At 36.8% G+C, this 24234-nt stretch overlaps 1 protein-coding gene across 3 annotated transcripts in view; it reads right to left on the reverse strand.

The window, feature by feature from the left end:
• USP3 (ubiquitin specific peptidase 3) overlaps positions 1–24234 on the reverse strand; it is a 102076-nt gene that overhangs the window by 62019 nt on the left and 15823 nt on the right. For 2 of the 3 annotated variants that reach the window (XM_047074991.1, XM_047074992.1), the window contains exons 2-3: positions 9249–9309; positions 5475–5606 (exon numbers count right to left, since the gene is read on the reverse strand). In XM_047074991.1, the coding sequence (XP_046930947.1) occupies positions 5475–5606; positions 9249–9309 (193 nt within the window). Of the gene's footprint in view, positions 1–5474; positions 5607–8003; positions 8097–9248; positions 9310–24234 lie in introns of those variants that run through there. The other variant, XM_047074993.1, reaches the window with a different exon arrangement.

Here is a 24234-nt window from a genome sequence, read left to right on the forward strand (position 1 = left end):
CACTTTTAATTGCTCAAATGCTACCATATTTTATGGCACATATATCACACCCAAAACAGAGAAAACTTTCTCTTTCTTAACTTTGAAACTCTAAGGTTGTTTTTCCATTCCTATTAAGTGCTATTAAAGTTACAAAGATCCGTATGGCATCCTTGAAGAACTTAGAAAATACTCCCAAGCCAAACGACTCTCCACCAATCGGAAACAAGAAGCAACCATCATACAAATGAACCTGATTTTTTATACAACAGTAAAGAAACAATCTTTTAACCTACAGCTACAAAGTGATTTTTTTTAATGCTATTTATTTTTAGACAAAGAGAGCCCGCGCACACACGCACATGTACGAGCAGGGGAGGGGGCAGAGAGAGAGGGAGAGAGAATCTCAAGCAGGCAACCGTCAATGCAGAGCCTGCTATGGAGCTCAGACTCATGAAGTGTGAGATCATGAACTGAGCTGAAATCAAGAGTTGGATGGTTAATCGACTGAGCCACCCAGGTGTCCCTACAAAGTGATCTTTAAACGGTAAGTTGTGTATAATACTAATACCAAAAAATCCCCTCAAAATAAAACAAAAACTTCTATACAAAAAGTACCCCTCAAAAAGGGCAGCAGGGGATCCAGCAATAAATTTTAAATTCCTTTTCATTCCCTTGTATAGTATTGTGATATTTGGAGGCAAATTTGATCTCTGGTTTTATTATAAATACTAGATATGGATACAGAAGATTCATCTTTTCAAACCAAGAAAAGTTAAAACTCAGAAGAACTCATTTACATAGCAAGCTTATTTTTAAATTCTTTTATTAAATTCTTATGTATTGCCATCAAATAGGCCAATTTTGGAAAATTAGAACAATACCTGCAGAGAAAATCTATATCCTTTGTTAAAAGCAAACAAGTACTAGCTTATTAGGAAAGAGCCCTTTATGTTTTCAGAACACCTCTATTAAAAAAGTTCTTTTTGAACTTCAAAATGATTATATACACAATGGAATACTACACGGCAATGAGAAAGAATGAAATACGGCCTTTTGTAGCAACATGGATGGAACTGGAGAGTGTTATGCTAACTGAAATAAGCCATAAAGAGAAAGACAGATACCGTATGTTTTCACTCCTATGTGGATCCTGAGAAACTTAACAGAAGACCATGGGGGAGGGGAAGGGAAAAAAAAAAAAAAAGGTTAGAGAGGGAGGGAGCCAAAACATCAGAGACTCTTAAAAACTGAGAACAATCTGAGGGTTGATGGGGGGTGGGAGGGAGGGGAGGGTGAGTGAGGGGTACTGAGGAGGGCACCTGTTGGGATGAGCATTGGGTGTTGTATGGAAACCAATTTGACAATGTATTTCATATTAAAATAAATAAATAAATAAACTTCAAAATGCTGTTTTTAAATAAACAAAACTCTTCCTGTTCTCTAATCTTTACATCACTGAAAATCTGTACTAAAATTGTTTATAAAGATAGTCAAAAGATGTTCCCCTTTTTAATAGTCAATCACAATTTTCTTTGAGAACAATTCGGTATCAATTTAAGTCCACAAATAAGAGCTTTATTTTTACTAGTTTTAGTTAAAACTATTTGTTACAGGTGTTTAAAATCTGAAATACAAGTCTTTTTTCTAAACAAATGAATTGCTTAACATTTCATAATATTTCCTTGTGTGAAAGAGTGCCTTAAAACATTACCTGCCAGAAAAGAAAAATTCTAGTAACTTAGTTTTAATATTCCTTTTACATTTTTGTATCCTCAGAAATTCAGTTACTGTTGATAAGGATCGGAATCGGCAAGACTATGTCAGATGTCAAAAGCTATTTGTTCAGTATTTAAAAACTATTAACTCCAAATATCTACATAAGAAATCAAAGTTCCTAATTTTAAATCTTAGTTTCTTTGTGATAAAAGAACGTATACCACATACAATTCCATTTTTACTGACTGGAGAGAGAAGATGGGGTGTGAGGAAAAAATAAATTACTTAAATAATAAAAGTGAACACTAGCCCTTGTGGGAGTGATTTTCATTTGGGGGGAGATTTTCATTTTTATAGAAATCTTCACTTGACTTCAAAGCTTAGTTTAGCTGACTGATTTCCTAAATGAGTAGGTCTGTGTCAAATCAAAATTACTCCTTTTGGTGTCGCTTTCCCTCTTTGGAAACAGTGACCCATTTTATGTTGTTCTGTTTGGATGATATGAACTTCTTCCGGATGTCCTGTTTATGTGAGAAGTGAAGGGAGCTGTAGCAAGGTGTCCCTCTTGGGAGGTAAATAAAATAGCTCACACTTGCCATGATTTAGGTCTTCTTGGAGAAAGATTTTCCATGGCTATTCAGTCCTCCAAAATGACCAAAGGACACGATATTATAGATGTGATGTAACCTTCCCCATTTTTGGAAGATACGTAACAAAATACAAACCTTCAAACATATACTGCCCTCTCTGCACCGGACACTGAGTAGCGTGGAAGAGATTATCTGACATATGGTTCCTGCAGTCACCAAGGACATTTACAAATAACCTAATGCACAGCAGGAAATTATAAGTATCCCAAGAACTATGAGTTTAAGAGCGATTACATCTAGCTACAATAGAAGCTGGGAGGAGGGACTGGGGAGAGTTCAGTGGTTAACTTCACTGAAGGATATGCAAAGATAAGGCAGGGCAGGGACTCTTGGAAAGGGGAAATAAAGATATGGCATGTTTCTCAAGAGCATGTTTCAACTTCTTTAGAGTACAGAGCACATGGAAAAGGAGCTTTAATATTAACTAAAGTAAAAAGATTTTGACCACGGTAATAATAATAAAGTTAAAACTAATGCACCAATATTTTACCAACAAAGCAAATCATTGAGTCTAACCACAAGAAACTTACGGGCAAGGAAAATTTATAAACTGAAGTGAAATTACTGAAGTGTACTAGAAAATAACACACACACATTCATACAGAAAGAAGAAATCCTTTTTCATTTCTTTCTTAATCACACTGAGGTATGAGGAAACTTTAATTTAGAGTACAGCTTTCTCTGTTTGCAACTATCACAGATTTCTTTTAAGGCATCAATGTAATCCTGCTGCAGGGTGAGTCCCTGGCATTTTGTTTTTAAACCCCCAAATGATACAGTAATGTGACCAGATGCAGTTCCCTTCCTACATTTCAGAAGCTCTGAGCGTCCATACACTTGCAACTCTGTATAACTTCACACAAAAGACTGGCAATTGGCCAAGAAGGCTCTGCCATGGTGTATATTCCCCAAGATCTGCCATTTAAGGGGCACCTGGGTGGCTCAGTCAGTTAAGTGTCCGACTTCAGCTCAGGTCATGATCTCATGGTTCGTGAGTTCAAGCCCTGTGTTGGGCTCTGTGCTGACAGTTCAGAGCCTGGAGCCTGCTTCAGATTCTGTGTCTCCCTCTCTCTCTCTGCCCCTCCTCAACTCACGCTCCTGTGTGTCTCTCTCTCAAAAGTAAAAAACATTAAAAAAAAATTTTTTTTTAAACATCTGCCATTTAATTCCAATTCAGCCATGAAACCACACGTACTTTAGCATATTATACCAACATAAAACAAATCAAATTGCAATTCTGGTTAATAAAGGCATTCCTTCAAAATTCATAAAGTCTCAAATGTATTTTTACAAATAAAGACACTGAAGTATACAACATATTTTTAAATAGACCTATGAATATTAATTCCACTCCATTATGATAATTTTTTAAATTTCCTCAAAGAGTTACTGTTTCCTGATAATCTTACCAGCTGCAAGAAAACCCACTGCAAACTTTTTACATAGCACACAGAGATTGAATTGTATTTCCAAACTTCCCCATTTAACATTTCATGCACACTGCTAAATGAAAATGAAGAAAAATGTGTGTTTTCAATATCTGGTATGTATAGATTGATCTGACTCACAACAATGATTATGAGATTATACCTAAAGAATGATCTTAATTTCCACTCACTAAAAGAAATAGTCTTAAAGAAACATGGTTCTGTCAATTAGGTAGCTACCTCATTCTAGTATGTAAGTGTCCTGAAGGAAAAGAGGAAAAACTAAAGAGAACACTTTAAAAGCCTGGCTAATGCTTAACTTTCATAGGAAGCAGTGTTTTACAACAGCAAATAACAATAAACTGAGCACTAGCCCACGTGTCAAAATCTCGGCAAGATTTTCATTTTTCTTGAAACTTTTTATTTTTATCTACCTCCAGCTTCTCTTTCTTCCAGGTCTGGACATCTTCCACCGAAACAGTAGTAGTCTAAATGACTAAATCTTAAGATATTTATTCAGTAGCCACAATTTAATAATGTTCAACCTGTAAAAATTTTAAAGATGGGAAGCCATTCTTTCCTCCTTTTAATGGACATTTTTCTACAATACAATAACCAACTAAGGATGATATAGAAAAGATTAGCACAAAACTTCAGTAGAGTGTGAATCAAAAGTGGTATTTAGACTTTAAATCCCCATCCGCGCCCAGTACCGCTTTCATGTGACATTCAAGGGCTGTATGGCCAAAAAAAAAAAAAATCTCCAAAGGGATCCTTCAAATGGCTTTTTCCCCCCTTCAATGTCAAAAACCTTTTGAATTGAGAGTAAACTGATAAAACAAGTAAAGAATTATTCATAATTTACTAGTCAACGACAAACATTTGCTTAACACTGAAGTTAAAACTGCAAAAACAGTGACCTTCTGAGTATAACAAATGGATATGAATTGTTAAACGTTACTGTAAACTAAATAACCTAGTTCTAAGTAGTCACAAAAATCGATACTTCTTTCATTGCCATTTATATGAAACATATATGTATACTATGTTACAAAGAGAGAACAGGGACTCTAATATTTTAAAGGATGTGATATTTACAAAACAAAACAAAACAAAACAAAAAACAGCCTGAAAGGCTACACATGAAATCCTTAACATTTATCTACAGAGGAGGAGAAGAGAATGGATCTGTGCTGGGAGAAGACAGAGTGTCAGAACAGTTTTTCTAAAAAGAAGTTACATTTTTAAGATTACATAACAAAATGTTACCCAGACAGTAAAAGGATACACTTGGTTTTTTTTTGTTTTTGGTTTTTTTTTTTGGTTTGTTTGTTTGTTTTTAACAGAAGTTTGTATCATAATATTCTTCAATTAAAAACAAAAGAAAAAGAATTATAAAGAACCACAAACAAATGCTTTTCATTGCCCTGCAGTTTACTGAGATGAACAAGGAACAGAGGGGGTGGGAAAGAGAAGGAGGCCCAGAAGTTGAAGGGAACAATGCAGAGTAAAAACTGAATGAATAAGGACAGGCATTCCTAATGGCTCCAATCCCCTATGAGTCCTAACAGAACAAAAAGGAGGTAATGGCAGCAGCACTGGTTTAGAGATCGACGGGGAAGAGGTGAGAGCAAGGAAAATGAGACAACATTTGCACACTGAGTAAGGAATATCATTTCCAGAAAATACTAATACTTACCAGTATGTACTGTAGCTACTGCAATCCATACACACTGTGTGCTGAGGTTTATCTTGCTTTTCTGATTTCTTATGATTAGCTAAGGGTACTTGTGCATCTTCATAATGTTTTTTTGCATGGCCATTCACATACCTTATAAAAACCAAATAAAAATTCATTTTAACCCAAATATTACTTTGGAAGTTAAAATAGTAGCAGATGACAATAAAATCAGATGATAATCAAACTAAAATGAGAAAGAATTCCTCCTTTTAAGAGTACTCAGTCCTATAAAAGCATTCAATTGGATAGTGATTTATTAAGCTGAGTGCTTAAAATATACTTTTTTACAATCAAACATGACAGTCAACTTTTAATTATACACAGATTAGGATGAGGCAAGGAAAAGCATCATCTATGCAAATCAGTTTCAATACCATTGACATTATCACTTATCAACCCCTTTGCTAATGCTTTTGCTGTAGCTTTTTTCTTTTTTTAAGCTTTTCTCAGACTGCTAACCCCCAACTCAGGTTGTTCTCAAAGGTGAACTCTGTAAACTAAATCACTCAACCACTTCCCAAAGGACCACAGGTTATGCCTGGACTGCTGCTTAATATAAAAGGTGAAAGTTAGATATGGAAACAAGATCATCTTCTGTCTCTTTCTCATCAATATGGCTTCAGATCTTGTATTCGAATGCCTAAATAATTAGTTCCACTCATATGGAAACACGTTTGTTTGGAAACAACAGAAAGTACAAATCATCTTAAACCTACATAAACTTATTTCTTTACATGGACAAAGACAATCAAAGGTCAACTATATTCATAGAAATCTCCTAATACTTTCCAACTCAGACTTAATAAATCAATGTATTACAGAAGGCAGAATGAAACTGAAATAATGCGTATGGTGTACACCCAAATTCCTCTCAACCTCCACCTAAATATTGTACTATGTTGTAACTGACCAGTACTGTGAAGACCTTATAAAACAAAATTTCCCAGTCCCTAGACAGTAGTCGATTTATAGAAGGCAAGGCCTAATTGAAAACTCAGTCAAAACAAATGTTGTTTAAATGGTACCAAAATAAACATACTCAGAGAATTAAAGTAACATTTTGTCATGAGGCATCTCAATTATAGTAGGAGCAACACTCACCTTGGGGAAAGTAGGACAGTTGGGGTAAATAAGGAGGATGAACTTCAGGTCCAGCCTCTACCCTAGGAAAGCTGGAAGCATCAGAGGCACTACAACCTCACCTTAAACTTTGATGTTTTTTTTCCCCTGTTTTTTTCATCATAGTAAACATAACCAAAACTTGTGTGTATATGAGTCCTCTGTCCACAAAGGTATAAAGCAATTTTAAAATAAAATAATGATTAAGAGTATAAGCTCAAAAACTAGACTTCCTGGCTTCAAAAGTAACCTTGTCACATGCTAGACATCGTGAACTTAGACGAGTTACTTAACCTCTGTGCTTAGAAAGTGGTCATATTACGTACATACGTTGCATAGGTCAAGAAACACCCAATATTTAAATTCCAAGGCATCATATAGGTTCAACATCTAATTACCTCAATTTCCTATGCTTATATAATTTATACTGTCGAGAAACACAACTACTATTTATAATGAGCACCTTCCAAATCAAAGAAAAAGCAGTACTGAATGATGATAATAAGGCATTACTTTAAGTCTTTGAAAACTGGTCATCTGTACATAGTACGTATACTTCACTTAGCCACCACACTATAGTCTTTCAATGTACTAGAGGTTTCAATCGTTACTGTAAAACATCACTGAAAAGTAGGAAGTATATTACTGCTGACATTAAGATTAGCTATGTTTTGGGTAATATTCAAATATATCACTCAGAAGTTAACAGTTACGTATAAGATGAATAACATACAAACAAGTATTTCCCTCATTTAGATTAGATTTTAACTGGACAATTTGGTCTAAGAAGGAAAAGCATCAATGTATATATCACAGACCTCTAACAATCACAAAAATTTGAAAAATAAACAGGATGATGTCGTGAAGGCCAACTAAATTACATAAATCAAATATGCTACTGACAAACTATGTTTTCTAGTTGAAGGAATATTCAATTTAAGACTTTCTGCAGACAACTGGCCTAAAATTACTGAAAATCAGAACGCTTGGCAATCAATACCCAGGATTACATAAAAGAAAATTAACCAATCAGCTATGTAAAATGAAGAACCAAACACAAGCTACTCTCATTATCTGTTTAATCTATTTAATCATATTTCTCCGAAACTATGTAAAATTTCTAAATTTAAGACTGCTTGCAATTAGAAACAGACTACCTGCAGAGTCTAGAAATTTTTCATTTTGTTTTTCCAAAACCTACTTAAGAGAATTGTTTGTTGCTTGCTATTAAGAATATTAATCTCTCCAATTTTTGCGAGTTTGTTAGGTCTTTTTGCTGGCATATGACCTTCAAGATTTAGGTCGTAGAGCACTATGAGACAACTGGAGAACAGAACTACATAAATTTTAGTGCATTATAATTCTCACCTCTCAAAATCTAGGAGAGGAATCTGTCTCTTCAAGTGCAGAATTTAAGTGCTTGTACTTTTCTTCTTTTTTTAAAAAAAATGTTATCTGTACAAAGTATTTTCAGGTTCCCCAAATCCTAGAGATTTCAAAACCACAACAGCCACAATTAAGATATGCAGTTAACATTTTCCAAACGTACTTTTAAGTGTACATGGAAAAAATACTCAATTCCACGACTCAAAATGTAAAAAATCAAAAGTGAACTGAACATAGATTTGAACTGAACATAGATGCTTTCTTCATGCAATGAAGATTTAAAAATAACAATGGGGAAATAGTCCTAATAAATACAAAGTATATTTCGACCTGTGTGACAGTATGATTTCCCGTTCTAAGTAAATTCAAAGTGGATTTTCTAAGTTAAAAGAGCAATAGGAATAAATGTGCTACTGCCAAGGTAAAAGAACACAAAGGTTGGTATTTATTTGAGTTTGAAGAAAAGAGTTATCAAAGTATTTAAGTAACATCATTTTGAAGCCAAGAATGGGGACGAAAAGCTAGGCTTGAACCAGAATTGGGGGGTGGGGGTGGGAGTTTTTCGTAAAACAAAAAATGTATTAATGGAACAATGAAACAGTTGGTACATCTTAGACACGAATTAATAATGAACTCCACAGTGAGATCATTTTCAAGGGGATTCCTTTATCTGTAATAAAGGGAACTCTTTATCTGTAAACATTTTGTTATTTTGTTTTCAGAAGAATGATGTGATAACTGGAATTTGATTCAAAAGTTAGTAAAGCCGGGCATGGTATAGGGAATAGAAGAAATAAGACAGGCAACGTATTGACAGCTGTTGAAATTGGGTGATGAAAGTAATGGGGTTCAATTATATTATCTCTCTACTTTTGTGTATGCTTGAATTTACCCTATTAAAAGGTTTAAGAAACAACCATAAGGTAAACTTTTATTTAAAGATTTCGAAGTTCTCTCATTTCATCTTTTTAATCAAATATTACTAGATTATCTGATCATCAAATTAATTCTTCTGAGTATCAATACAAAGGTTTTTCCCCCTAGATTTTCCTCAGTTTTATCACTGAGCAAATAGACTGTATTAGGAGAGGGAAGCCATACAGAGAAATTACAGACTATGATTAAGCAATGGTGTTGATAATCCAAATCAATAAAACTTTGACATAAAGCTTAAAGGCAAATTGAAAAAATCAAGTAGGGTAGTGAGGTAATAAGTATGTCACCTACCTTCCACAGTGGACACTTGAACAAGTCAAACAGACCCAGGGGCTTTTGTTGGACCGGCACACTAATAAAAAGAAAAATACACAATATACCAATTGTATCATGTTATTTCCCAGTTTCTCCCCTAATCTGTAATATCATATCCTGTGATTAAGTTATAAATTCCATGGCTGCTTAGGTGTACTGAAATCCTAAATCCTTGCTTTGTGAGTGCATGTACACAGAATGGCTGCCTAATTAAAGTTACACTGAAAAGAACTGAAATGCATGTCCACAGCAGCTGCTCATTTTAATTGTTGACTCAAACAGTTCAATCACAAGAACATATACATTTTTCCTTTATTACGTATTCACTTTTACCAGTCTCCAACAAGCTAATGACAGTCTATTTTCTCTTAAAAACATTTTTTAAGTCTAATTTTTTAATCACATGTCTTTGCCAGGCAGATTATATACTAGTATAAATGACAATTCTTTCAGTTTACTTAGTTAGAGACAAAGCCTAAAGATACAATTTGGAAGACTACACCCAGCTCTTCCCAGATGAATGTCTTGGTTGCATGAAATTCAATTCTAAATAGGACAACTGCATATAATTCCTGCTGAGGGTAAATCAGGACATTATTTTAGTTTAAGTATTATAAGGATGGGACAGGCAAGAAAAGCATGAAAACTTTTAAAATACTGCTTATAATTTTGCCTACTGTTTACCTATTCAATTAAAAAAAAAGCCCAATAAACATAACAATGATTTTCAAAAAGAAGAGACACAAAAATCATGTGCAAAGCTATTTCAAAACTCCTATGTTTTACTCAGGCAAAGATATCTACAATTGGGGTGGGGAAAGAGGACAAAGAACACGTGTATTCTGAGAAAAGTAGCTTCTCAGGTGACTCCGTAATACAACCCCTTGAGAACCATAAGTCCACCTCCTAGGGGTATGGGAGGGGCACCATGGCACAACCACACACTCAGGAGTATAATAAATCCATTGCCTGGCACACAGTGTGTACTCAATAAACATCTGTTGAAAGTTCAAATTTCCTAGTTTAAGCTCCTCCAAATCCTGGTCCTTACTGTACTATTCTTGCCTTACACATTACAACAGGCCTTTCTGGCTGGTAAGAAAAACTGACCAAAACTTGAAATGAGGTTAATCAAGAACCATTGGCCTTTTCAACATGTAATGAAGCATTAAGAGGTCCTCCCAAAGATTTTAATTATAGTACTACTGTTTGACTACTGTTTATTGTTGATTAGGACCCAAATTCTATGAAGTTAGAGGTAAACAGGTAGATTTTTGAGATGTATCTGTCCAGCACACTCCAAAAGTAATGGTTTTGGGGCACCTGGGTGGCGCAGTCGGTTAAGCGTCCGACTTCAGCCAGGTCACGATCTCGCCGTCCGTGAGTTCGAGCCCCGCGTCGGGCTCTGGGCTGATGGCTCAGAGCCTGGAGCCTGTTTCCGATTCTGTGTCTCCCTCTCTCTCTGCCCCTCCCCCGTTCATGCTCTGTCTCTCTCTGTCCCAAAAATAAATAAACGTTGAAAAAAAAAAAAAAAAAGTAATGGTTTTACTACTATATAGGACATTAACCAATTTTACATCAAGTTTAACAATTTATTTCAATGTTCTTTCTTCAATATCTACATGCACTCAATTCCTCAAATGCTCTTAAAATCAGCTTTATCATCCTGCTGTTTACTTCATTAATGAGTTAAATAAATCTCTGACATACCTTCATTCTATATTTGTATGGGAGGGAAGAGGTAGGCAAGGAATAGGAAAGCACAGTGATACACTGCCCAAGGGATTCTGCTTGTCTGGCCAGCACAAGGCTCTAACCTTTCTTGAATATGAAAGCTTTGTGTGGTAAAATTTCCTTCCAGCAGGCAAGGTTCCTACCTTTCCTTAATGCATTCACACCTTTACAGTAACTGCCAGGGCCATCCTGAAGGCATTTGAGGTTTTTACTTGATTGGGTCCAATTTTATTATACGTGGCATGTAAGCCACATGACCAAAAGGCCATGAAGAATTCTAGCCAAACTACTAACAGCAATTATTATAGGCAGGTACGTGAGAAGACTATATTTGAGGGGAGACTGTTAGCTTTTCATTTGTACACCCCCATGGTATTTGATTTATATCAACAGGAATATGATGTTTTTATAGTTTGAAAAGAAAGTTCTAAAGTATATATTTTTTAAAGGAAAATAAATTAGAACACAGCTTACTCAAAACAGGTATTCATGGTTTGAGATATAACTGGAGGACTGAAAAACCATGAGTACTATAACTTTGTTCCTCCAGCAAATCTTTTTCTCTTATTAAATACTAAGAAACACATAACTCAATCGGGGGTGGGGGGAGCTGTTGAAGTTTAGTATTAACCTGAAATATGTAATTATGTTACAACAGTAAGTTTAGGCCCAAGTTTTTAACTATCTAGAGTTTGTTTTCATTTTAATTATGGAAACTTTTTTTCCTCTTTTAAATGAGAAAAAAATCTAGAGTAATATCACTATCACTTTGGTGTGTTTTCTACGAAGTATTCCTTTTTCCTCCTTATAGGTGGAAATATACACACAGCACATACAACTTTATAAACTAATTTCTCCACTGCCAGCATATTAAATGCATTTCTGCATGCTGTTGAATTTAGAACAACATATTCTACATCTTGTGTTATAACATCTCAATTAAGTCAAAAAGTTTTATTAGCTTTTTAATTTCTCAATATCAAATTTTAAAATAGCAAATTTTGCCCTGAGGCTAGGGCAAAAAGAAATGGGAGTAACTACTTAATGGGTATAGAGTTTATTTTGAGATGATGAAAATGTCTCAGAACTAGATAGAGGTCATGGCTGTAGATGTACTAAATGCCACTGAATTTTTCACTTTAAAATGGTTACTTTTGTTATGTGAATTGTACCTCAATAAAATAAATAAGTAGGTAAATAAACAGGGATGTTACACAGGGATGAAGAAAGAGAATAAAAGAAAATAAAGTATTGACTTTCAGAAATACTGCAAAAAGTGACTGTGCCTTTTAATAAAACTCAAAAAAGACTTCACTTCCTAAGTTAAGAAACCTGACTTCTTCTAACATGAATCTTTACAGTAAGAAAGTTGGTCTTGGCTATTTAAATGACAGTGCTTTCTGAGGGCTTAATACTTTAACACCAAAAAAATATCTGAAAGCTAAAAAACTATAGAGAATAGGGTATGATGAGACATTCTGAAGCCACTTATTGCACTGTGTTGGGGAACAGTCACCATTTATACATACCTTATCCAAATTAAAAACCTTTTTTAAAAAAATTTTATGTTCATTTCTTTTTGATAGAGACAAAGACAAAGAGAAAGAGAGAGCATGAGCAGGGGAGGAGCAGAGAGAGGAGACACAGAATCCAAAGCAGGCTCCAGGCTCTGAGCTGTCAGCAGAGCTCAACACGGGGTTCAAACTCACGAGCCATGAGATCATAGCGTGAGCCGAAGTCGGACATTTAACTGACTGAGTCACCCAGGCACTCCCAAACAAGGAAACTTTAATGTACCCCATTGTAGGGGTACATTAAACTAACTTTCAATTGTTGTTGAGAACAAGACGTAGCATGAATAAAAGAACACTACAAATAATTTTGAAATTATTTATTTTATCACCTTAAGGGGCACTATCTTATTATAAAAGGTAGTCTCAATTTATAGGCAGATGAGTTTCAAAAGTTTATCTGTAGGATGAACATATTTTCCATGGAAACAGTATTAGAAGTTTCCCAGGCTCTTCTATAAAATGCTAGATGAACCATAATGTAACTGGAATAATATACAGTTGACCCTTGAACAATGCAGGGAGGGTTTAGGGTCCCAACCCCACACAGTCAAAAATCCATATATAACTTTTGACTCCCCAAAAACTTAACTACTAATAGCCTATAGTTGACTGTAAGTGTTAGTGATAACATAAACAGTCCATTAACATATATTTTGTATGTTATATAAGAGTAAGCTAAAGTGGGGCGCCTGGGTGGCGCAGTCGGTTAGGCGTCCGACTTCAGCCAGGTCACGATCTCGCGGTCCGTGAGTTCGAGCCCCGCGTCGGGCTCTGGGCTGATGGCTCAGAGCCTGGGGCCTGCTTCCGATTCTGTGTCTCCCCCTCTCTCTGCCCCTCCCCCGTTCATGCTCTGTCTCTCTCTGTCTTAAAAATAAATAAACGTTGGAAAAAAAAAATTAAAAAAAAAAAAAAAAGTGTAAGCTAAAGAAAATATTAAGAAAATCATAAGAGAAAGCACATTTACAGTACTACACTATATTTACTGAAAAAATCCACATATAAGTAGACCCACATAGTTCAAACCTGTGTTGATCAAGGGTCGACCATATATATACATATATATATGTTTTTTTAAAAAAACACAACCCCACAGAGTCAATAAAAATGTTTTTAAGCTATGAATATTCATACTATCTATTCAGTGAAAAATAAAAATATTAAACTGAAGAGGTTTTATTTTTTTAAATCTTAAATGCTAGAACTTGACAGAAACAGTTATAAGGATAGAAACTTGTAGAAGTTTAAAAAGATAAATCTAAGAACTTATTAGAGCTCTTTTTATTACACCTAATTATACTTAAAGGTGATATCAAGGCAAGGAAGTCAGGTGGTGTATTTCTCAGTTACACTTGGCCACGACAGAGTCACTGGATCTCATAAATGGAGTTTTGCCTTTACTCATATTATAAAATGTCCTCAAAGTTACTCTTTCTTTCACCAATCTCTCCAATTTATTTGGATTCTTCCAACTGTAAGCTAAGCTTGGGCATCTCAGCTCAGAGGTTGGTACTAACTAGGCTCCCTCTACTCTCCTCCTTCAACTATGGCATCACAACCTTCCTCTGGCCCTGTTCTCACCTCAGCCACAAACTCTACAGTTTGGCAAAAGGGCCTTTTTGGAGGTAGAGAGTCTTGATCTTCTCCTGGCTAGAGCCAGTCTCCAGAAGGTAGAAGCTATAACACATATGCTGAGAGGGGTGAAGGAGCACCAGCCTCTAAAACATGCTCATGCCAGATCTTCTTCCTAAAAGCCCCAAAGTTTTAACTCTCCTGGAAACCAGGAGGTGAGAATAGGGCACACAGGCAGAGGGAAGGCATCCAAGTGATCTATAACCAAAATGATTTTATTTCTTAACTACTTTTGCAAAAGGAATGGTAGTGTGCTCCTTTATCAAGAGATAAAGAAAGGCAGAAAACTAGGGGCCCATTTTGTGCTTAAAGGGTCATTTACACACAAATGTTTTCAGCTTGTGTTCTGAAGACAAGGAGTTCGTTCACAAGACAAGATGGCATCCACATTGAATACAACGTTCTTTCCACATAACCACTGATCTCCAATATCCTTAGTATTCACTACCTAGAACCTAATAATATACAGTACATTTGATATTCAAAGCCTATCAACAACTCTCATGAAATTCTAAAAATGTTTTTAATAAAACATCATGCACCAATGCTTATGATACAACTTAGTCACTGTTTCTACCCACAAAATAGTTCAAGCATATAGCACTGACAGGCAAGCCACCTATAGTGCATCCATTACTCACTAGTTGCTTCAACTCAAAGTGAGGCTCTTTACCTTCTTAAGAATTCAGAAAGGTGAGGATCCAATGACCAAGATTCTAGTCCTGGTTCTACCATTACTAGAACCAGAGAACTCCTGAGAATATCAGGAGTGTCTGGGTGGCTCAATCGGTTATGTGTCTGACTCTTGATCTCAGGGTCATAAATTCAAGACCCTCATTGGGCTCAGTGCTGGGAATGGAGCCTACTTAAAAAATTTTTTTTGAGACCATCACTACTATTCTGGGTCTATTTCTTCATTGTAAAATGAAGACGAGGCGATAGGCATGTCCTCTCTAATCATAAAATTAGTCAAAGAATATAAGGAAAAAAATGAAACAATGTCATCTTCCCATATAGGCAGAAGTCTCCCAACTCTACTCTCCGCCTAATCTGAAGGCCTAACACAAGGATTAATTGCTAATGTAGTATAGAATTCTAAACCAATGGTTTTCAGCTTTTTTTCCTGCCTCCCACCACTTGAGAGGCGAACACATTCCCACCACATCGCCCATCAGTAACAGCAACTCACTTCAACAGTAAGGGGTAGGAAGTTTAAGCGTATGGAATCACTGTATAAAACTGTTATAGACAAACACGCTGCTATGACAGTAAAACTCAGAACACTACTCCCCCCAAACACACACAAAATTTTTTAAGTGTAGCACTCTAAAAATATTACCAGGCCATAAGAAAACATCCACAATACGGGTTTTTTAAAAAGCAAGTTCAGGGGCGTGTGGGTGGCTCAGTCGGTTAGGCGTCCGACTTCGGCTCAGGTCATGATCTCTCCGTCCGTGGGTTCGAGCCCCGCGTCAGGCTCTGTGCTGACAGCTCAGAGCCTGGAGCCTGTTTCAGATTCTGTGTCTCCCTCTTTCTCTGACCCTCCCCTGTTCATGCTCTCTCTCTGACTCAAAAATAAATAAATGTTAAAAAAAAAAAAAAGCAAGTTCACTTTTATCTAATTCATATTTATCTAGGACATACTATGTATCAGGCACCATGGCAACCACTTTATGAATATTACTTAATCTAATCCTCTAAAATCCAATAAGGAATATATTATTCTTTGTACAGATAAGCAAACTAAGGCATAGACAAGTTACGTAACTTGCTAAGTTAGTAAGTGACAGAACTGGAAATCAAACTGTTTGAAGGCATGGATGGCTATAAAGCAGTAAGTCCAGAAGGTTGTCATATTTTTGGAAAGATTTTATACTATGTGTTTCCGTGTGTATATTATATACCTGTTTACGGAATTTTTAAAGTCTGAAAAGATATATAGTATATAACTGTTAGTGGTTATGTAAAACAAATGGGATGGGGGATTGGAGCCACATGGGCCTATTTTCTACTACAGTGTTTGAAGTTTTTCAGAAACCATTACTACTTGTATAGTAAAATTTTTAAATGGCTTAAATTTAAAGATGCTGATAATATAAAGTTGTCCTAATGAAACAGTCTTAATTCTAAATTATTAAGCATGAGTGGTAAGTTAAATCAAAATCCAAGACTACAACTTACGGGTTTGTAAAAATATAATCAGTGAAAACAAAATTTTTGCAGCTGTTATTCAAAACACACACACATACACATTACACAAAAGTGTCAATAGTAAAAGTGTTATTCCCTGTGAAACTGAAGAACAGAGCAGTATTATCATAAAAATTCTATGAGTATTCCAGTAAATATAAGTAGAACAATATTCTAGGACTAAACCAGCTTACCCTCTAACTAATGTATTTTTAGATATTTAAGAGCAAGGCATATAATCTTCTTTATACCATAAATATTATTTGAACCATATGTTCACAAGCCTATTCTATGCTACAAGTTCTGAAGTCTCTCCTATCTTCAACTCGAATCCTCTGAAATCACTGGGGGAAAAGAGTTGGTAAAGTCACATAAAGACAGCAGGAACTGGGCCACAATGTAGTCCAGAAAAGAAGAAATCCAGCTATACTAATCAAATGCCAAAGGTGCCAGAGCAGTTTGAACACAGCCAAAATCATGGTCTGTCACACCCCATCACCCAATGCTGCTCATTCTGGGAGTGGGCATCGGGTTCCCAAGGAACAGAGAAATAGGAGAGTTCTCCTAAAAAGCAATGGGAGGTGCCAAGGGCCAAAGGAGTAAGCCAATGCAGAGTCTGGGAGACTAGGCAGAGGTCCAAATACTAGAGGGAGAGGAGGAGGAGGAGGGAGGAAGGAGGGTGCAGAGGAGGAGGAGAAGATGATGATGGTGACGACGATGACCACCAAGCATGAGCATCAAATCCAAAGGGGAAAGAAGTGATCAAGGCCAAGATCACAGAACAAAGAGTTCAGGGCCAAGGCAGGGAAAGCAATTATGAAGCAAAGGGTACCTTGGTCGCCTTTCCACTTTGCCCCATAAGAACCTTTTCTACCTTCCTCCTTCTGGCAGCTCTCTCCTGCTCACTCCCATTCTTATTCAAGACTAGCAATCCATTAATCTCTCCTGAATCATTAAATAAGTAAATTGTTTTCTGGTAAAGTCACGGTTCAGTATTTCTCATAATCCTTCTCTCCTGTTTAATGGCCCTGTGATAGATTAAAGATAGCCACAAATACTTTCACATTCCTTCCATCGAGAGGTAGGTCTATGTCCTCATTCTTTGAATTTGGCAGGCTCTGTAACTGCCCTGATCAACTGAATATAAGAGAAGAGACTCTGTATCCATTTACAAGTCCAGACCTTAAGAAACTGACAGCTTACTCTTGATATTACTTGGAATGCTTACTCTTAGAAAAGCCAGCCACCATCTAAGGAGTCTGATCATCCTGAGACCAACGTACTATGAGAAACCCACACCACATGGAGAGATATTGGAGAATATGATACCATGGGATCAGGGGTTGGGAAAGGGAGAGAGACTATGGAGCACAGAAGCACCAGACATGTGAATTAAGAAGCCATCTTGGAAGAAGACGGCTCCAGCCCTAGGTACTCCATAAGATGCAACACAAGCCAAGTTCCTCCTGAATTCCTGATTCACAAAATCATAAGCAACATAAAATGGTTGCTTTAAGCTATTAACATGTAGCTTTGTTATGCAGCAGTAGATAACCAGAAAACCACATCTAGAAAGAGAGCTATCAGTGATATAGCATCCATCACTCACACCTACCAAACTCACTGGAATGATTGACATTGTTTAAGAGAAGCGAGGATGGGAACCTTCAAAAGGTTCTACCCATAGGAATCAAAATTATATAAAGGCTAGACTATCCTCTCTGCAATAGAAGTAGTAAGAGAGTAAAGACATGGTGGTCTATCATCAACTAAACTGCCATCATCTCTGGGACTGGCTCTTTCTATATCCTCTCAATATTTTAATAACTCAAATCCAGATGTGCTGTCACTACCATAAGACAACCTAATTCTTATTTGAGCACAAAAATCACTTCTAATGTTGCCCTATATTATAAAAACAAACTTCAAATTTCAAAAACACTATTCCCATAGCAACCCCAAATTCTGAATAAAGATTCTTATGGAAGTGTTACGGACACTTGCAAGAATTCCTTTTCTCTCCTTTAAAACTACAAAGCCTCGGGGCACCTGGGTAGCTTGGTCAGTTAAGGGTCCAACTTTCTTTTTTTTTTTTTTTTGTTCTTTTTAAATGTTTACTTATTTTTGAGAGAGAGCGAGACAGAGCATGAGCAGAGGAGGGGCAGAGAGAGAGGCAGATACAGAATCTGAACCAGGGCACAGGCTCCAGCTGCCAGCACAGAACCCGACGCAGGGCTCGAAGCCACGAACTGTGAGATCATGACACGAGCCGAAGTTGGAGGCTTAGCTGATTGAGCCGCCCAGGCGCCCCAAGAGCTTATCCTTCTTTTTTTTTTTTTGGTCTCTGTGGATTATTTTTTTTAAGTTTATCTATTTATTTTGAGAGAGAGAGTGAGCAAGCAAGCAGGGGAGGGCAGACAGAGAGGGAAAGAGAAGGTCCCAAACAGGTTCTGTGCTGGGACCAAAGCGGGGCTCAAACTCACGAACCATGAGATCATGACCTGAGCTGAAGCCAAGATGGGAAGCTTAACCAACTGAGCCAGCTGGGCATCCCCAGGAATATGTTCTTTAATAAGCATTCTGGGTAACCTCAGATTTTACTGAAGGTTCGATTGGAAAAACTGAATAGTTATGAATGAATACTCTATCTCTGTTTCCAATTCTATCTTTGCTCTAAGAGTTCTAACATACTCCTCAGCCAGCCTGACTTGACCCCTATCTTACTCAGCAATGTCTGATCCCAGGCCTTTCTAGCTGGGATCAAGAGTCCCCCCCATCCTATCTAGAATGCCAAGATTTCTGAGGAAGTACTCACACTTTTCTCTTGGATTTCTGAGAAAATTGCTGCATGGCCAGCCTAGAAGAAGGAGGAGGAAAAGGATGGGCACAATGGCCAGAACTCTTTTCTATATCATTTGGGTTGAACTAGGCAGAGGCCTTGATCATCTGCCCTTGACTCAACCCTGCCAAAAGAAATCTTCCTTCTTTAACACAAAAAATACACCAAATGATTAGGTTAACCCTTATAGGAATGTAGCTGTTATTCTAAAGACTCAAAATAAACATGTTAAGAGGTCATGTGACATAATGAAGCAAGCATGGGCTTCATAACCAGCAGTTTTACGTTTACCTTCTAGCTTTACCATTGTTTTATTCTGTGACCTTAAGAGGCTGGTTCCAGAGCTAGCTTCTTCATCTGGAATAAAGGACAAACACCACCTCAACCTCACATGGCTATGGTAAAGATTTCCTAAGACAAAAGATACAAAGTGCACAGCAAAGGACCTAACAAAGAGACAGCACCAGTGACTGTCAGTTTTATTTCCCTCAAAAATGTATTAAAAAGAATAAAATGGCTGCCAGGGGTTAATTCTGGTGGCTGCTATTATATATAATACAGTTAACATATGTCCACATATACCATGAGTACCAATTCTCAGAATTTTTTCCCTTAGTTTACACTCACTAAAAGGAATTGCAGCTGACAATTCTTTTTCATAAAAAAATTCAAATACGTAAGTCACATTAAAGTCAGCAAAAATCCCTCAGAAACCCCTCCTATATCTGACCTAAAATTATAATATTCAAAACATCAAATGAAAGAGGTAAAATAGTCAATTTTAAGAAGTTTATTTCAAAATTGATTGAAGTACGATAACCACCTTAATGTCAGAATCATTAAATTTTATATATCCAATGTAAAAGAAATATACTGTATTTAGAAAGCAAATGCATTTTAGATGTACATTTTGAGAAATGTGCAAAGAGGTTTAAATAACTTAATGACACAAATAAAATATTTAAGTACAGAAACAACTTAAGTGTCAAAACCACACTGAAATACACTCAACTCAAAGGTATTTAGAACAGAGATTATATGATGGCTCACCAATCTAATCAAGCAAAATATACCTTGGGTATTCCAATATCCAGTACAATGCACTAAGCCAAGTCATTTAAAAATTTTTTTAATTTATTTATTTTTAATGAAGTATAGTTGACACACATTGTTACATTAGTTTAAGGTATACAACAGTGATTCGACAACTCTATACTATATCACCACAAGTATAGCTACCATCTGTCATCATACAACACTATTGCAATACCATTGTACATGCCCTATGCTTTACCTTTCATCCCCATGACTTAAACATTCCGTAACTAGAAACCTGTACCTCCCACTCCCTTTCACCCTGTCTCTCCACCCCTCCCCTCTGGCAACCACTAATCTGTTCTCTGTTTATGGGGTCTGTTTCTGCTTTGTTTTGCTTTTTAGATTCCATGTATAAGTGAAATCATATGGTACTTGTCTTTCTGACTTATTTCACTTAGCATTATGCCTTCTAGGTCCATCATGTTGCTGCAAAAGCCAAGATCTCATTATTTTTGATGGCTGAGTAATATTCCAGAGAGAGACAGAGAGAGAGAGAGAGAGAGAGAGAGAGAGAGAGAGAGAGAGTGTGTGTGTGTGTGTGTGTGTATAAAACACTTTTTTATCCATTCATCTATCAGTCCACACTTGAGTTGCTTCCTTATTTTGGCTACTCTAAGTAACACTGCAATAAACACGGGGGTATATATATCTTTTTTGAATTAGTGTTTTCATTTTCTTCGGGTAAACAAAAATATTTTTTAAGTTTCCAATTCTTTTTTAGCAAATTTCTTTTTAGCAAAGAAAAAAATAGGAATGATTTTAAATCACACCAAATTAAATATATGGTGTTCAGCCTATTTTTATGAACCAGTAGGCTAAAATTTAATTCCTCTTTATCCACCTTATTACCAGATTCTCTTTAAGAAGCAGTGTCCCTGGGGCGCCTGGGTGGCTCAGTCAGTTAAGCGTCCAACTCTTGGTTTCAGTTCAGTTCATGATCTCATGGTTCATGAGTTTGAGCACTGCATCAGGCTCTCTGCTGTCAACACAGAGCCCGCTTCGGATCCTCTGTCCCCCTCTCTTTGCCCTTCCCCAGCTCAAGTTCTCTCTCCCTCTCTCTCTGTCTCAAAACTAAACAAACATTAAAAAAAAAAAAAAAAAAAAGCCAAGTCTTTGGCTCTTTGACGCTAATTTTGAGACTGTGCTCTAACCTACTTTTCCAACCTTTTCCATGTCAGGACATGCACAGAAAATGATCAACATCTGTATGGCACATGCACATAAACTCAAAAGGCTTCTCTTAACCAAAAGTGATCTATTGGGAGGCTACAGCCACCCTTAGGCTGAGGGAATCATTACCTCAACACATGTATAATTCATTCATGGTCCCTATGATGGGAAACTGTACTAGCCAATGTTTTACATGGTTCTCTACTAATTAGGAAGAAGTCTTCCTCCTGCTGCAATGCCCACGTATTGGAACAAAAGACTGGAAGTCCTCAGCCACCTGAGAGGGCCAGCAGCATTAACTGGGAATCCAAGAAGCCATTCCTTTGAAAATCTGCAGTTTATAATGTTGGCTAATGCTCTGAGACCATCAGAGAAAACAGATGCCCAAATATCCACTTCTGTCTCATCCAATGCAATTCTATAACCCCAGGGAGTGGCCAGTCAGCAGTACAACTTGAAGGAACCTAACATGAATTAAAAGAAAGAAAGAAGTCCCAGAAACAGTTCAGTCTGCGTACTCAGGTGGTAAAATAGCATTGATTAGCATGCACAAGGAGCAGTCAATTGCTTAAAATGAAACTGGGCCCAGAACACATATGATTAGCTATTATGTACTGACTAAAAATGTTTCCAAGGCCACTTAGAGCTCTCTGATTTCAAGGTTTCTCAAACAGAAAAATAATTACAACACAGTATTTCCCTTCAACAGCCTTAAATACACTTGTAAGGCCAAAGCAGATGGGAAGACATGAGCAGGCAGGCAAATAGGTTGAGATATAATTATAAAATGACTTACACATTACTGCTCACACAACTAAAAAGTTAAAATTTCCAATACGCTTGATACAAAAGCATATTTGTACAAGGTTATTAATTGAAACATTATTTGTAATTGTAAAACATTGGAAACAACCTAAATATAGGAGCCAAAACACAGGAGAATTGCTGAATTCACTGTGACCCATCCAAAGATGGAGTACTATGAAGCTGTTAAAAAATAATACAGAGGGGCGCCTGGGTGGCTCAGTCTGTTGAGCATCCGACTTCAGCTCAGGTCATGATCTCACAGCTCATGAGTCTGAGGGCCATATCAGGCTCTGTGTTGACAGCTCAGAGCCTGAAGCCTGCTTCAGATTCTGTGTCTCCTTCTCTCTCTCTGCCCTTCCCAGCTTGTGCTCGCTCACTCTCTCTATCAAAAATAAACAAACATTAAACAAAATTCTTACAAACATAAAATGAAATACAGGGTATACTGTTAAATAAAAGAGGCAAAGTCCAGCGCAGTCTGTGCTGCCAGTGCAGAGTCCTACATGGGGCTTGAACCCATGAACCGCGAGATCATGACCTGAGCCAAAACCAAGAGTCCCACTTACCCAACTGAGCTACCCAGGCACCCCCGCCCCCCAACCAGTATAGCTTTAACTTTTGGAACCATGCTAATGTTTTATACATTCAAAAAGTAAAATAAAAATCAGCCTTGAAAGAAAAGTGAAAAAAATCCAAAATGGGAATCAAATGCAAATGAACCCAAATGTAAATCAAATAAATAAGTTTATTAAAAGACAGAAAGTAACCTAAGTGGCTTTTGAGCATAATACTTTATATATTGTCAGTATACAGATAAACATAACTATAAACATATATTGAACTCTAGTTAAAAGGGGTTTTCTTTACAATGGTATGGGTTAGCAGTTCTGGAATTACTTTCTCTGATTATGGCACACAGAACAAATAAGTACATATACTGAGGAAAATGAGAACCAGATTTTCAATGTCAGAGAAGAGCACTGCAAATATGAAAAGGCTGTTGAAGGCAAATACTGGGCAAGACCAGACCTGTGTTGTTGAATTGGAATTATAAGGATTAATATGAACTCACACACACATACACACACACACACACACACACATATAGACACGTGCATTTATTTATATTTCTTAGCTCTTATCTGCTGAGAGATCCTAGTTTACAAACATCACTCCCACTAAACAGAATAAGGAATACTTGGAAAAATGGCTGACTCCAAGGCTGGGGAAGGCTGAGTATAAGACAAGACTGGAGTATCCTGCTGTGTCAGAAAGTAAGAAAGAGCTCAAAGAACAATTAGGGACATGTCAAAACTATAGCTTAAGTTGCCCCCACTAGTCATATATGCTAATATGAGCCTCAAATTATAGCAGTATCACAGAATAAAATTAAAAAAATCTATGAGTCCATACTAATACAATAAATGAATAAATAAATAGGTGGGAGAGAAAGGAAAGCTCTTCTTTACAGAATACAAATATATTTAGAAGAAATACAAATTAAAAATTCAACATCGGGGGCGCCTGGGTGGCTCAGTGGGTTAAGCGGCCGACTGCGGCTCAGGTCATGATCTCACGGTACGTGAGTTCAAGCCCCACGTCGGGCTCTGTGCTGCCAGCTCAGAGCCTGGAGCCTGTTTCAGATTCTGTGTCTCCCTCTCTCTGACCCTCCCCTGTTCATGCTCTGTCTCTCCCTGTCTCAAAAATAAATAAAATGTTAAAAAAAAAAATTTAATAAAAAAAAATTCAACATCGTAAAAAAAAATTCAACATCTCGCAACCATCCTACTAATAAGTGATTCAGTCAAGAATCATCAATGGATGCTAAATTATTGGGTGAAAGCTTGGAACAGCATATACACACAAATTCTAAAGGACCTCCGAAAAAGATACTAATAGCAAAAGGAAAAATAGTAACTTT

The sequence above is a fragment of the Lynx rufus genome, unplaced genomic scaffold, assembly GCF_022079265.1.
Source record: "Lynx rufus isolate CCGP_SWC_20201006 ecotype Redwood Valley unplaced genomic scaffold, mLynRuf1.p SCAF_13, whole genome shotgun sequence".
Classification (NCBI taxonomy): Eukaryota; Metazoa; Chordata; class Mammalia; order Carnivora; family Felidae; genus Lynx; species Lynx rufus.